The sequence below is a fragment of the Dromiciops gliroides genome, chromosome 4 (genome assembly GCF_019393635.1).
Source record: "Dromiciops gliroides isolate mDroGli1 chromosome 4, mDroGli1.pri, whole genome shotgun sequence".
NCBI lineage: Eukaryota > Metazoa > Chordata > Mammalia > Microbiotheria > Microbiotheriidae > Dromiciops > Dromiciops gliroides.
This window is the reverse complement of record NC_057864.1, coordinates 212,511,837-212,526,788: the sequence shown is the minus strand read 5'-3', so window position 1 is coordinate 212,526,788 and position 14,952 is coordinate 212,511,837. Positions and strand designations below refer to the sequence as shown.

The following is a 14,952-nucleotide window of genomic DNA, read 5'->3' as shown; positions in this document are numbered from 1 at the left end:
GCTAATGTATGTTCTTAATGGTAAGTAAAATTTTATTTTTTGTCTTTTAATCACCAGTATAGGGTAGCCAGGTGGTGCAGTAGATAGAGCCCTGGGCTTGGAGTCAGGAAGAGCTGAGTTCAAATTTGACCTCAGACACTTGCTAGTTATGTGACCCTGGGCAAGTCACTTAGCCCCTATTTGCTTCAGTTTCTTGTCTGTGAAATAAGAACACATTGGAGAAGGAAATGACAAACCACTCCAATATCTTTGCCAAGAAAACCTCATGGACAAAAAGTTCATGGGGTCACATAGAATTAGACACGACTGTGCCTTGAATATAGATAGATATCACTTAATAGATAGCTGTTGAATTGACTTGTCCAAGATCACACAAGGAATAACAGAAGCAGGATTCAAGCCCTTATTCTCTGACTCCAAATTCAGTGTTCTTTTGACATCCCCAAACCTCTGAAAATATCATGTAACCCTCAGGGATAGCGTCAAAATTTTGCTCAGAAGCAATAGGGTTCTTTTAAGGATTTCAAAGCATTTTCTTTACTTCTTACCACATCAACTTACCTATCACCACGACATTCAATATATCACTAGTCACTGACCCTTGGGAATGGTAGTTTTTAGCGATACAGGTGTATTCTGTTGTTGCAGTGGGCTTCTCCAAGAATGTTGCTGGTTCATGGGTAAACATTTCTTTCTGACTCTTACATGTGTTCATTTTACAAAGATAGTATATGATCGGTGGTGTTCCATTTACTGACTGGCAATAGACTTCTAAGTCCTGCCCCTTTATGACTTCAGATCTTGAGTTATGAAAAATCCTGGGCTTAGAGACAATTTCTAAAAACAAACAAAAAAACAAAGAGAAAAAATAATTAAGAAACTTCTGGAGGGCAGCTAGGTGGCACAGTGGATAAAGCACCGATCCTGAATTCAGGAGGACCTGAGTTCAAATCCATCCTCAGACACTTGACACTTACTAACTGTGTGACCCTGGGCAAGTCACTTAACCCTCATTGCCCCACAAAAAAGTGCAAAAAAGAAAAATAAAGAAAAGAGAAACTTCTGGGTACACTACTGAAATTCTTTCTAATATAGAATGCTACAAAAGTGCATTTAGATTTGTTGTTCAAAGACAACTATACAATGATTTGATTAGAATAAGTTTGAAAAGAGAAAAGCAAATCTTTGGTTAATTAGTATATAAGGAGTACTTCAGACCTATTGAAACATCCCAAGCAGTCTCATCATATTGAAAGGTGATAAAAATATGTCCCTCCCCCATTATTGTACTGAGCTTTAGATATTTCTTCATCCTTCTAAACAATTCAATTCAATTTTTAAAACCATTCATTTCTTGCTACATGCCAGGCATTAAGCTGGATGCTAGGGATACAAAAATAATAAAACAATGCCTGCCCTCAAGAAGATTACATTCTACTTCAGGAAAACAATAAATGACTGTATTTATGATGATGCCTTCCTGATCCACCTTCCAGAATGGCTGTGGGGGTGAAATGAGACCGTGTTTAAGACTTCCAGACAAATGTAATGCTCCTTAAGGTTGAGAACTCTCCCATTTTTGTCTTTGTGTCCGGAGTGCCTAGTACATAGTAGGTGCTTAAATTTTATTATATTGAATTGATATACTTTGGGATTATAAAGCAGTCAACAAGACTCAGGGAGTCAATATAATCTATTTAAGGAAAGTCTGTACTTACATGCCTACGTATTCACACATCCCCCCTTATCGACACATAAATATATGGACAACATATCCTTACCAGTATCCTAATGAGAAGGTAATACAGTAATGTAGGTAAAAAAATTGTCATTTGCTCTAACGGAGCCATTAAGTTATTGAATAAAATTTGTAAATTTTAAGGGTTAATATTGTCATAAATACAGTGTCATAGATCAGTGCTTTGCAGGAGTGGGTGGGAAGCAGAGGGAATTGGTGCTAAACATTCAAAAACATGGGGCTAATGCAGTCAAAGCCTTGGTTTCAATCCTGAGTAGGTCACTTAGTATCATTCAGAATCAAACCTGTTACCAGACATGAACTCTATTCCCGATCACAATCAGTGATGCTATTGACCACAAGGTCAACTGAGCAAACAAAGTGGCTTAGTCATGCTCTCTTCAGCAGCACATATACTAAAATTGGAATGATACAGAGAAGATTAGCCTGGCCCCTTTGTAAGGATGACACACAAATTTGTGAAGAAAATGGCTTAGTCTAACCCATCCCTACCAATGCAAAAACAACTCATTCCCTGAGATCTCACATCAGGAGCATTATTTTCATTTATGATAGACAGCACATTTCTGATGGTTTTCTAAGGAACTTCCCCAAATACTTTACTTGTAATTATTATTATCATTATTATGATTTTGTCTGGACCTGTGATTTCGTTAGTGTAGGCAAATCATAATCATTATCATTATTACTGGGGAATTATTATTAGGAATATCAGTACAGAATGGATTCAGGTAAAATAGCAAAATCAGTGGAAATAGCTATTTGCTATGCTGGGAATGCCCCTTCTTTCTCACCTCCTTTCACCTGTGGAATTCCTACTTATCCTTTAAATCCCAACTCAAATGAGAACCTTTCCTGATCCCTGGTAACACCTTTCTCCTCAGATCTCACATAGCACTGTGTTTGACATTTCTTTAATTCATTTTCAACAATACTGTGTAGGAATTACCTGTTCTGGTGGCTTACCCTCACTTGCCAAGATTGTAAGTTCTCTGACAGTGGACCTCTTTCTTACCAAAACTTTGCATCTCCCCCAGAGCTTGGCATAATAGGTTCACAGACATTAGGTGCTTAATACATGCTTGTTGAATGAATGAATGAATGAATTTTCAGCACCAACATTATGTTAATACCAACAACACTGATGCTAGTGGCAACATTCACATTATGATGACTTGCTATGCCCCTTAGTCATGTGCTGGACAATGGCATTTCAGACTGATTGAGAATCCAATGACCTGTCTCATTGGTTTACCAACTTTAGCCTGGCTACTTCTGGGTTTGTTAGTAAAACCATAGCCCACAACAGAGTCAAAAGAAATAAAATGAAAGCCCAATTGTGATCATGCTGGGCTCCTACTCAAAAAGAGCAGGGGAAGTGGTGCTGTTACAAGAACAACGAAATACATACATATGCTAAGAAATACAACACAACTGGTGGATGACTAATAAAAGGTGGGGAAACTAGCTTACTCCAGTTTCACTGGGTCAAGGTCAGACATTATGAATCAACCTAGTTTCAGTAGAAAAACAAACACAATGAACTATATCAAATTATTGCTTGTCCTGACCGACTAATTCATATATCACTGAGGGTACTTATGCTTGTAGAGTTGTACTTACTTGAGCATGCAACATCCTGGTAAGGTGCTTAGCATTCTATTTGCTTCATTGCTAATCTTTTTTTATTTGGTTGGTTTTTGTGGGGCAATGAGGGTTAAGTGACTTGCCCAGGGTCACACAGCTAGTAAGTGTCAAGTGTCTGAGGCTGGATTTGAACTTAAGTCCTCCTGAATCCAGGACCAGTGCTTTATCCACTGTGCCACCTAGCTGCCCCCCATTGCTAATCTTAATATAAGCAGCCCTATTCCCTACCTACCATGTTGGGACGACCCTTAAGCTTATTACCCAAGACATGGATGAAGAACCAGAAGTTGGATTTTTTTTTTTAACTGGAGTTTCTTAAAACCACCAGCAATGTTCTTGAGTTGTCTATTCAAAAAAGCTGCTGTTGAGGCAAGTTAGAACTTTGCCAAGTCCAAGCCCAATCTTAAAGTCGGTGTTTTCTGTCATGTGGTCAAGCAGAACCAAATAATGATGCTAGCAAAGAATATTTTCTAGGAAGCAGCTCGGAGGTGCTGTGCTCTCCAGCATACATGTTCCTTTTCTATTGGCTTCTTCATTTCCCCATTTGCCATCCTCCCACCTCCTGACTCACTTTCAAATCCTGCTTAGAATTGAGCACTAGCTAAACAATGGCTCAATTCACAGTCTTTTCCATTTTTTGGTCTCCTACACACAAACATTTACTTACCAAAAACATATAACCTTACTGGATCACTTTCCTTGATGACATTGCGGACTGCAGCAAGGCATCTGTATACCCCACTGTCATATATCCAGACCCTCTTTGTAAAATTCTGAGAATTTGTTATTGTTGTATTCTCCTTCTTGATGGTGAAGTTGGCAAGTGGGGACCCTGCAATCTGACAGGACAGGTCTAGCTTCCCACCTTCATCCAGATGGTTGGAAGAAATCAGCAGCTTAGGTTTGGAAAACAACTCTGTAAAGAACAAAGAGCACGAATGATGTGGGGTTGGGCACTATTCCAAAGCTACTAAAGGAAAGGGAAGGGAATACCAACTAGGAGGATGTTTCCATTGACCTCCTTTTTGGCAGAAGCAAACAATCAACCTCATCAAAGATAAAAGCATAACAGCCTTGCGTTTCACAGGCTGACTTAGCACAGTGTCTGGCACATAGGAAGTGCTTATTAAATGCTTATTAATTGATTGACTGATTGACACCAGCCTATTTCTCCAGGTTTATTTCACATGACGTTGATTTCTATACTCTTAGAGAGGCAGTATAGTTGATAGAGAACTGGCTTCAAAACCAGAAAGAATTGGGTTCTCCATCCCACGTCTGACATATAAAGGCTTCAGAACCCAGAGCAAGCCACCTAAGTTCTTGGTGTTATAGGCAAATCTGTCATTTAGTAGGTGCTGACCTGCATTGATAGAGGTACTTTCTTCATTTAGAAGATCAATGAAATTAAAGGTCCAGTTCCTATCCCACATAATCTTAAATTCCAGCCAAAAATTGGCTTACTTGCTATTTCCTATATTCCAGCTTTGGCATCCCTATCTCTGCATAGACTATCCCTCATGCCTGTAATGCACTTTCTCTTCATTTCCACTTAAAAGCTAGGTGATCTGATGCCAGACCTGGAGTGAGAAAGACAAGAGCTCAAATCCAGCCCCAGGCACTAGCTTTGTGACCCTGGGAAAATCAGCTAATCTCTCTTTGCCTCAGTTTCCTCATCTGTAAAATGGAGAAAATAATAACACCAAACTCCCAAGGTTGGTGTGATCAAACAAGATAATACTGGCAAAGCACTTAGCAAAGCGCTGAGCACACGGTAGGCTCTATATAAATTATTGCTATTATTATTAATTAATATTAATTAATTAATTAATTAATTAATTTTGTTAGCTGAATTTCATATTATTAATAATAATTTTCAGCTTCAATCAATGCTCCTCTCGTGTGCTACCTCCTATATGAAGCCCCTTCCTGATCTTCCTAGTTAGTGTTCATCCTCTCCTCAAATCATAGTGCATTTAAACTATGTACGCAGTTAAAACTCCAGGAGAGTATAAATTTCTCAAAAGTAGAAGCTGATTTTTTTTTTATGTTATTTTGTGTCTGTATTTCCAAGGCTTAGCATACATAGTGTCTTAAATGTAACAGGACTTAAATAAATGCTTGCTGAATTGAACTGAATTCAACCTGTTGCATTCTTTTTTTCTTTCTTTTTTTTGCAGGGCTTTGGGGGTTAAGTGACTTGTCCAGGGTCACACAGCTAGTAAGTGTCAAGTGTCTGAGGCCGGATTTGAACTCAGGTACTCCTGAATTCAGGGCTGGTGCTTTATCCACTGTGCCACCTAGCTGCCCCCCCCCCCCGTTGCATTCTTAAATTTTAAAAAATTTAATTTCTTAGCTTGGGCATCACAGAATCATAGCATATCAGAGCTGAAAGCAACATTAAAAATCCCTTAGTCCAACTGTCTCATTCTTTGGGAGGGGAACCAGGTGAGCACAGTGGATAAATTCATGGACCTGGAGTCAGGAAGAACTGAGATCAAATCCTAACTTCAGTAATACAACCTACCTTCCACAGTTGTTGTGACAATCAAACAAGATAATATTTATTGTAAAGCACTTTGCAAATCTTAAAGCACTATATAAATACTGGTGGTGGTAGTGGTGGTGATGATGATGATGTGCACTGAGGCCCAGAAAAATTAAGCAACTTGCCTAAGGTCACTCAAATACTAAGCGACAGAACCAGGATTGCACCCAAGGTCAATGTTCTTTCTACGCTAGGCCAGTTGTAGATCATAGGATCATAGATTTAGAATTGAAAGATACATTATACTAATGGCATGTTGGAGCCAGTTCATACAAGCTCACAAGAGCCAATTATTAATTATCAGGGTGAACATTTACATCTTGGAAATTTTGTCAAACTCTACAAGTCAGGGCTTGATTTATTTTTTGTTTATTGTCTACATTTTAAGAAAGTGATGGAGAAAGTGTTAATAATTCAGATTAAACTTAAAAATATGTTGTATTCACTTTTTCCTGGAGAGCTGATTGTTTACATTTACCAGCATACCACTACCTTATACATTTTCTAATCAAATCCTTGCATTTAACAAATGAGAAAGCTAAAGGCCCTCAAAGGTTAAATGCATTGACTAAGGTCATATAATTAGCAGATCCAGGATTCCAATCCTGGTCCTTAAACTCCAAATGCAACACTCTTTCCATGGCACCACACTTCCTGCTTTGACATCTAGTTCATGTCATGATAAGCTATTCCAAGGGGTGGAGAGAAACAAGAGACAGAAAGAGGAGAGGCAGACAGAAAGACAGGGCAAATTATCACTTTGAACACTGTCCATTCCACTCTCCAGTCTCTCACTTCTTATAAGCCAGGACTTCTCTGTCCAGCTGTTAAGTAAGAAAAAGAGATCTGAGAAAGACATTACAATATGAAAACAGAAAATCTCTGATGTTCTCACAACCTAAACTAGCACCTCCTGATTCTGCAAAATGGGAAGGTTAAAAAAAAAAAGAAAAGCAAAATGTTTATTATAGTTTTAGAGCTAGGAGGGACCTTAGTAAGTTACAGAGTGACCCTGAGCAAGTCACTTAACCCTTATTGCCCCACAAAAAAAAACAAAAACAAACAAACAAAAATAAGCTACAGAAACATTTCCTGAACAGAGAAAGAGGAAGGGCTGATGCTGAGAAGATGGACACCATTGGGGGACCTATTAAAGGTAAGTTTGCCACCAAACAGAGCCTATTAAATAGCTAAGATCTAGCAATGGAGCCAAAAGATGATATCCACAAGAAATAAAAAATATTTCCACAAAGAAGTGTTGAATAAATGATTGAGTCAAATGAATCTGTTTATAGAAAAAGTAGTTGACTTTCAGTTAAGATGCTGACCAAAAAAAAGGTCATAGAGAAGAAACTTACCTCACCTAGATAAGCCCCAGTGAATATCTGAAAAGACCCTAGAAAGACCAATGATGAAAACAAAAAAGAAACAGAAATAAACTCTTCTATGCAATCCATATTGACACAAATACCTAAGAGGGACCACCTCAGGGAACCTTGTGCAACCCCAGATAAAGACTCAGTGTAAAATGTAACAATTCTAAGGTTCTGCCTAATACTTATAAGATTAGCAAAAATGACCAAAAAAGAAAATGACAATTATTGGAGGGGCTACAGGAAAACAGGTACATTGGTACAATAATGGTAGAGAAATGTTCGGTCCAAACATTCTAGGAAGTGATTTGGAACTCTACCCCAAAAGTCAGTAAAATGTACATATCCTTTGATCCAGAAAAAAGGTTACAAGGCCTATACCCTGAAGAAATTAAAGAACAAGTAAAAGTATAAGTGAACGAAAATATTTACAATAGCTTTTTTGTAGGAAAGAATTGTGAACAATGGTAGTATGCCCATAAATTGCACAATGAATGAACAAATTATGGCATATAATTAATGAACTATTATTTTATCATAAGAAATTATAAAAGGGATGGTTTCAGAGATACCTGGGAAGATTTGCATGAAGTGATGTACAGTGAAGTGAACAGAAGCAGTAGAATAATTTATGTGGTGATGACAACATCATAAAGAAAAACAATTCAGGAGGACTTAAGAACTATGATAAATGCAAATACTGACCACAATTCTAGAGGATTGATGACAAATCCTGCCACCCATGTCCTAATGGAGAAATAATTGATTCAGGATGGAGAAGGAACTTATTATGTTACATAAATGGGGTGCAAAAGAAAAAGTATACAAATACGAAGAAAAAGAGTATATAAACATGTATGAAAGTGCAGAGGAAGTAGACATTGCAGGATCTCACAAAGACAGAGTTTGGTGTAAAAATGAACAAACAACAGGGGGAAAGGTGAGAAAAGGGAAAGAGCAAAGCAAGATATAAAGGGAAGAGTAGATTTCGGGGAAGGAAAAATCACAAGTAAGGCAGATCATCCTTGTGATGTTATTGTTCCTCTTTGAGAACGAAGGACCACCAACAACAATCATAAGTGAAATGAACTTCAGCTTCAGAGAGGGGTTCATAAAAGGGTGAGGGGGATTAAAAAGAGAGAAGGAAAACATAAAAATCTGAGATCAGAGCTTTGGCTTGTTGAAGAAAGGACGGATAGAACTGAAGGAACAAATTATGGCATTTAAAGAGCGTTGTTTTTTGCTCAGTTGTTTCAGCTATGTGACGCTTTGTGACCCTATTTGGGGTTTTCTTGGAAAAGATACCTGAGTGGGTTGCCATTTCCTTCTCCAGCTCATTTTACAGATGAGGAAACTGAGACAAACAGGGTTAAGTGACCTGCCTAGAGTCACACAGCTAGTGTCTGAGGCCATTATCCACTGTGCCACCTAGCTACCCCAGTTAAAGATTACTAGTGTTAATCAGTTTCCTTCTTTTGCTCCACTTACCTTTTTCATTATAAAGAAGGGAACAGAAGGAAAAGAAGAAAACATATACATCATGAAATTGATGAAGATAAACTCATCCAAAAAAAAAAACAAAAGATACACTCATCCATAAAACAGAGGTATGTAGCATAATGGATTAGAAAACAGAATCCAGAAAACATACAAACATACAAGAAACATACTTTAAATATAAAGATTCATATAGACTTAAAATGAGGGGGTGGAGCAGAATTTATTATGCTACAGGCAAATTCAGAAAAGCAGGGATAGTAATTATAATCTCAGAAAAGAAAATAATAAAAATACATGTAGTTAAAAGCAATTAAGCTAATTACACTTAAAGGCACCATAGATAATATAATATCAAGTTTTAATATTTTTGGAACAAATGGCATAGCATCTAAATACTTGAAGAAAAAAGTTTATCAAATTACAGGGGAAAATAAACAGCAGAATTATAGTGGTGGGAGACCTCAATGTAATGCCTTTCAGAAAAGAAAAATGTAATATAAAGATAAATAAGATAGCAGTTAATGCCCTAAATATATTGGAAAAGTTAGATATGATAGCTCTCTGACGGTTACTAAAAGAGAGTATGGAAAAAATAAATTTAAAAAGAGATTATGAAGGAATATACATATTTCATAGTTATGTATGGCATCTTTACAAATACTAACCCTGTCCTAAGGGATTAAAACCAATGGAACAAAGCATAAATATTAAACAAATTTCTTGCCCACCACAATGCAATAAAATTATAATAAATAAAAATTAAGTTTTTGGAGAAAATATTTAAATTTAAAGGGAAACCAAGTAATTTCATCCTAAAGAAGTGGTGGATCAAAATACCAATAATAGAAGCAACAGATAATTTCTTTAAGGAAAATGAAAAAAAGACAACCTAAGAAAACTTGAGGATGCTGCCAACAAAGTTCTTAGATGAAAATCTTTATTGCTAAACACCTTAATTTTAAAAGAGAGAAAAAACAGATTAATGAATTGGGCATGCCAGAAAACTAGAAAAAACAAAATATCAAAAAATCCCAGCTAAACACAAAAAATAGAAATTATGAAAATCAAAGTATATAAACAAAACTGAAAAAACAACAACCATTAAATTGACAAATAAAACAAGAAACCTTAAGAAACTAATAGGGAAGTTAAACCAATAGCTAATCTAATAAAAGAGTGGACAATCAAATTACAAATATCAAAAATGGAAAAGAAGAATTTATAAGTGAAGAGTAAATAAATGATTTTGCTTAATTACATGCCAACAAAATTTTAAATTAAAATAATATTTACAAAAAATATACAATACCGGGGGCAGCTAGGTGGCACAGTGGATAGGGAACTGGCTCTGGATTCAGGAGGTCCTGAGTTCAAATCTGGACTCAGACATTTGACACTTACTAGCTGTGTGACCCTGGGGAAGTCACTTAACCCCAATTGCCCCGCCAAAAAAAAAATTATATATATATATATGTATATATATATATATATATACAATACCCAGATTAATAGTACCAGAAATAGAGAATTTGAATAACCAATCTCAGAAAAGGAAATTGAACAAGGAATAAAGAACTCCCAAAGAAAAGATACCCCAGACCAGATGGATTTACAAGTGAATTATATCAAACATTTGAAGAACAGCTAATTATAATATTATGTAAACTGCTTGCAAAAAAGAGAAAGAATACAAAGTCCTAGCAGAAGAAATCAAAACCAAATGGAAAGGGTAACACATCATCCCATTCATCCTATCTACTATGAGACTTATTCTGAAAATTCTTTCGGTAAGTCTATGGAAGGTGAGCTTGCAACCCAGTACTCTCATTCCATTAGAAAAGATAAATCATTTTATTCCTCCATTTAAAAAACATTTTAAAAAATGATAAACATTAAAAAAAGAAGCAGCTTAGTAACTTAATCCAGAACTGTTTCTATCTGAGTTCCATTGAACATAAAATAGAAGAAGAAAATAAGAGCAATAGTAACAGTAATGACAAAGGCAGGTACAGTATTTTCTCAATCTTTGTATTTCTCCTAGCACCAAGAATGAGGTTTGGCAAGGAATAGGGAAACCAACAGTACTTAGTGAATGGGAAGCAGCAAGTTCCTATAGGATAGGAATGTTTTAGAGTCTAGAGCTAACCTCCAAAATATTTTTCTCAAACCTTGAGCTAAGCTCGTGCTAATGGTTCTCACCTGTGATATTGATGAAAATGCTATTGACTTTAGATATCTTGCTGGATTCCACTTTGCAGGTGTAGTTCCCAATGTGTTCCACTTTGGCTATTGGAGGAGAATAAGTCACTTCTGTCCCATGCTTAGCATAGGCCACAATCTCTCTGTCTTTCTGGATGATGATTTCACGGTCCTCCAGAAACATGTGTGTCACTCGGATTGTGCATTTGAGTTTCAGGGGATCTCCTTCTGTGATCTCTCCTTCTGGTGTAATTTGAAAGCTGGGGATTGAAAAGGTTTCTGCAAAAGAATGAACAAAAGAGTTCTGGGGCATGGGGTTAAAGTGATTCTTGCTACTTCTCTTCTTTTAAACAGCCATCCTTTATGATTTTTAAAATATCATTCACTTCCCTACCTGCCTTTAGAAAGAATAGTTCAGCAAAACAAGTTTACATATGAACCAGGTCTCCATATGCATTGCTTCACATGCAAAGTCTACTCTACTAATAAATGGGAAGTTACTTCTTTTTTCCTTGCTGCCTCCCTTCTGTAAACCACTGTTTTCTTCAAAGCCTTTCCATTTCCATGTTTCTTCCTATATAGTCATAGTATCCCCTCCCCACTTTCCTACCTAATTTTATCTTTCAACATGTATAGGGAGAAGAGGAGACATTTACAAGAGATGTTATGAAAAGCTCCAACCTAGTTGTCATTCTTGACTCTTCACTATGTCTCACCTCCTATATCCAATCTGTTGACAAAGCCTGTTGATTTCACCTTAAAAACATCTTTTGAATAGCTCTTCTCCTCTCCTTTGACAATATCACCATTTTGGTTCAGGCCCTCATGACTTCACACCTGGACTAATGCCTCAAGTCTCCCCCCACTCCAACCCATCCTCCATTTAGCAGCCAAAGTGATTATCCTAAATTCAAGGTCCATTCATGCCACCTCCCCTGCCCCCCCTCAATAAACTCCAGTGGCTCCCTATCATTTTCAGGATCAAATACAAAGTCCTCTGTCATTCAAAGCTCTGCACAACCTAGCGCCTCCTAGCCCCACCTTTCCTGTCTTCTTATCTTATCTTTTTATCTCATCAAATGAGTTTATATTTATAAAAAGTACTTAGCACAGGAGCTAATCTTTACCATGTTCATATTTGCTAATTTGAATAATCAACTAGTGCTCTCTCTACCTCTCCCTGCCATTTACCTTCTTTTTCTTTCTTCTTTTTTTTTTTTTTGGTATTTATTTGTATACACTTATGTATTCATATGCTTTTGTCAATATTAGAATATAAATTCTTTGAGACCAAAGATTGTTTTACTTTTGCTTTTTATCTTTTCCACCTCACACAGTATACCTGGAACACAGTGGGTGCTTAATAAATGCTCATTGGTTGACTGAAAAAAGTACTTAGCACAGTGCCTGGCACACAGCAGGTACTTAATTAATTCATTAGTCATCTTATCGTCTGACTGATGAATTAGAAATAATAAGAATTGAAAATAGATTGACCATGTGGGATGAGTGACAGTGAGGAGCAGAAGATAACAGAGATTGTAAACCTCATCCTTAGAGTCCCATCCTTCCTCCTCTCACTGTATATGACCATGACTCTCTTTTGCCTCCCAAGTGACAAAACATCTTATCTTTCAAGTCCCTTCTGCAAACTGACTTAGCAAACAACAAGAATAATAATAATAGCTCCCATTTATGTAGCATGTTAGGGTTTGCAAAATATTTTGCCTCACAAAAGCACAAATAGGCAGAATGTGATTTTCTTATTATAGTTAAAAAAACAAAAAAACAAAGCCATAGGGAGGTTAGGTGATTTACTTAGGGTCACCTAGATCCTAAGTGTGGAAGCTGGGAATTCAACCCAGGTTTCCTGACTTTATTCCAACACTCCACTAGCAATGAATGTGCTTCCCCATTTTGGCTAACTTAATATGTCCCAAGCAAACTCATTATCCTTCCCCATAAACTCAAGCTTCTTCCAAACTTCTCCATGTCTCCTGAAGGCATTGCCATTCTTCTCATCTCTCAGGTGTGTAACGTAGGCTTTATCCTTGACTCTTCACTCACCCTCACCCATATATCTGTTGCTGTTTGTATCTCCACGACATCTCTCTGCTCATATAGTTATGATCACCTCAGTTCAGAGACACATCGCCTTTCACCTGGAGTGTTGAGATGGCTCTTCCTTGTCCTCTCTTCCCACACCAGTCCATCCTACCGACAACTGCCCTTAAATACTGGTCTGGCATGCCATTCCCCTGTGCAAATAAACTACTGTGACTCCTCATTAGCTCGGGGATAAAACACAAACTCTTCATTTAGCTTTTTTAAGTCTTTCCCCACTTGACTCCAACCCATCCTTCTCACTCACCTCGCTAGAACACTATTCCTCTCTCACACACTGTTGATCCAACCATACCGTTCTCTCTGTTCCCCACATAGGGCTCTCTATCTCAGACCTGTGTGCTTCTTCACTGGCCAGGGCCCATTTCTGGAGCAATGCTCTCTTCTCACCCTTACCTCATACAATTCCTTTCCTCCTTCCACTCACAGCTCAGCTCCACATTCTGCATGAAGGCTTTCCTGAACCTTCCAATAGCTAGTGCCCCTCTTGCAGACTACATTGCTTTTAATTATTTTGTATTTATTATCTTTATATTTATTCTGCCTCTTAATATGTTCTGGTCAGAATTTAAAATCCTTGAGAGGAGGGATTGTTTCATTTATCCTTTTAGTATCCTGAGAACCTAGTATAGTGTCTCAGATACAGTAGGTGCTTATTAATCCTTGATTACTTTTCTAGTTAATGTCAATAAGTCAATAAGCATTTATTAAGTACCTGCTATGACCCAGGCACTGTGCTAAGTACCAGGGATATAAAGAAAGACAAAAGACAGTTCCTGTCCTTGAGAAACTCACAATCTAATGGGGAAGACATGCTTGGCTGTGACTGTGAAATTTATCTTAGTTTGAAGTGGTGGGGCAGCTAGGTGGCACAGTGGATAGACCACTGGCCCTGGAGTCAGGAGTACCTGGGTTCAAATCCAGCCTCAGACACTTAACACTTACTAACTGTGTGACCCTGGGCAAGTCACTTAACCCCAATTGCCTCACTAAAAAAAAAAAAAAAGGTTTGAAATGGTTGTTGGTAGTGTTTGAGAGTCAAATTAAGGGATTCTTTGTTAGATTTCTTTTTCCTGAAAAGCATTATTTGGCAACTCTTTACAAAGCAATTCAGGCATATTTGCATGAGGCAACAGTACACAGAGCTTTATTGGTCAGAAAGGTGATTTCTTTCCTGTACATTTGTTTGGTATATATCTACATAAGTACACATTGTCTTCCTCCAAGAAGAACATAAACCCCTTAAGGGAAGTGACTGATTTTTGTCTCTATCCCTAGCATGGTGCTTGCCACACAGTCAACACTTAATAAATATTTGTGGATTAATCGATTCTGTCTCTGTTCTGTAAAACAAAAGGGGCTGGAGGAGGTATAAAGGTCTGGGGACAGGGCAGTCGTGACAACCTAGGATAAAGACGTTTGGAGATCACTACATTGGAATCTCCTCATATCATGCCTTGCCCAGGATACTCCAAGGCCACACCCCCTGATTTCCTACTCTCCCCTGAGATCATTTCCCATGTCACTTCAATGATTCTCTTCATCCAGAATCTGCTCAATTAACAGGAAGATTCTAAGAGGGAGCAGCTGTCACTCATCTTGGTGCCAATAATGGGAGTCTTCTCTGCCTTTAGGAGATATAGCACTATAGAACTGTTGTTGCTTATCAGTCATTCTGGAAAAGGACCAGGCACTATGGAATTACATTCTCAGTGTTAGAAAGGGGCTCAAAGGTCATTTAGTCCAACTCCTATCTAAGAATCTCAAACATCCCCAAAGAGCAATCATCAGGTCTATGCTTG

At 37.5% G+C, this 14,952-nt stretch overlaps 1 protein-coding gene and 1 non-coding gene across 12 annotated transcripts in view; one reads left to right on the top strand and one right to left on the bottom strand.

The window, feature by feature from the left end:
• The window catches only part of PECAM1 (platelet and endothelial cell adhesion molecule 1), a 102,727-nt gene that overhangs the window by 67,938 nt on the left and 19,837 nt on the right, over positions 1-14,952 (bottom strand). For all 11 annotated transcript variants that reach the window (XM_043964374.1, XM_043964376.1, XM_043964378.1 and 8 more), the window contains exons 5-7: positions 11,027-11,305; positions 4,074-4,322; positions 562-837 (exon numbers count right to left, since the gene is read on the bottom strand). In XM_043964374.1, the coding sequence (XP_043820309.1) occupies positions 562-837; positions 4,074-4,322; positions 11,027-11,305 (804 nt within the window). The remainder of the gene's footprint in view (positions 1-561; positions 838-4,073; positions 4,323-11,026; positions 11,306-14,952) is intronic.
• On the top strand, positions 2,131-2,237 carry LOC122726988. Its single transcript, XR_006352975.1, has one exon. It is a non-coding gene; the product is annotated as a U6 spliceosomal RNA (small nuclear RNA).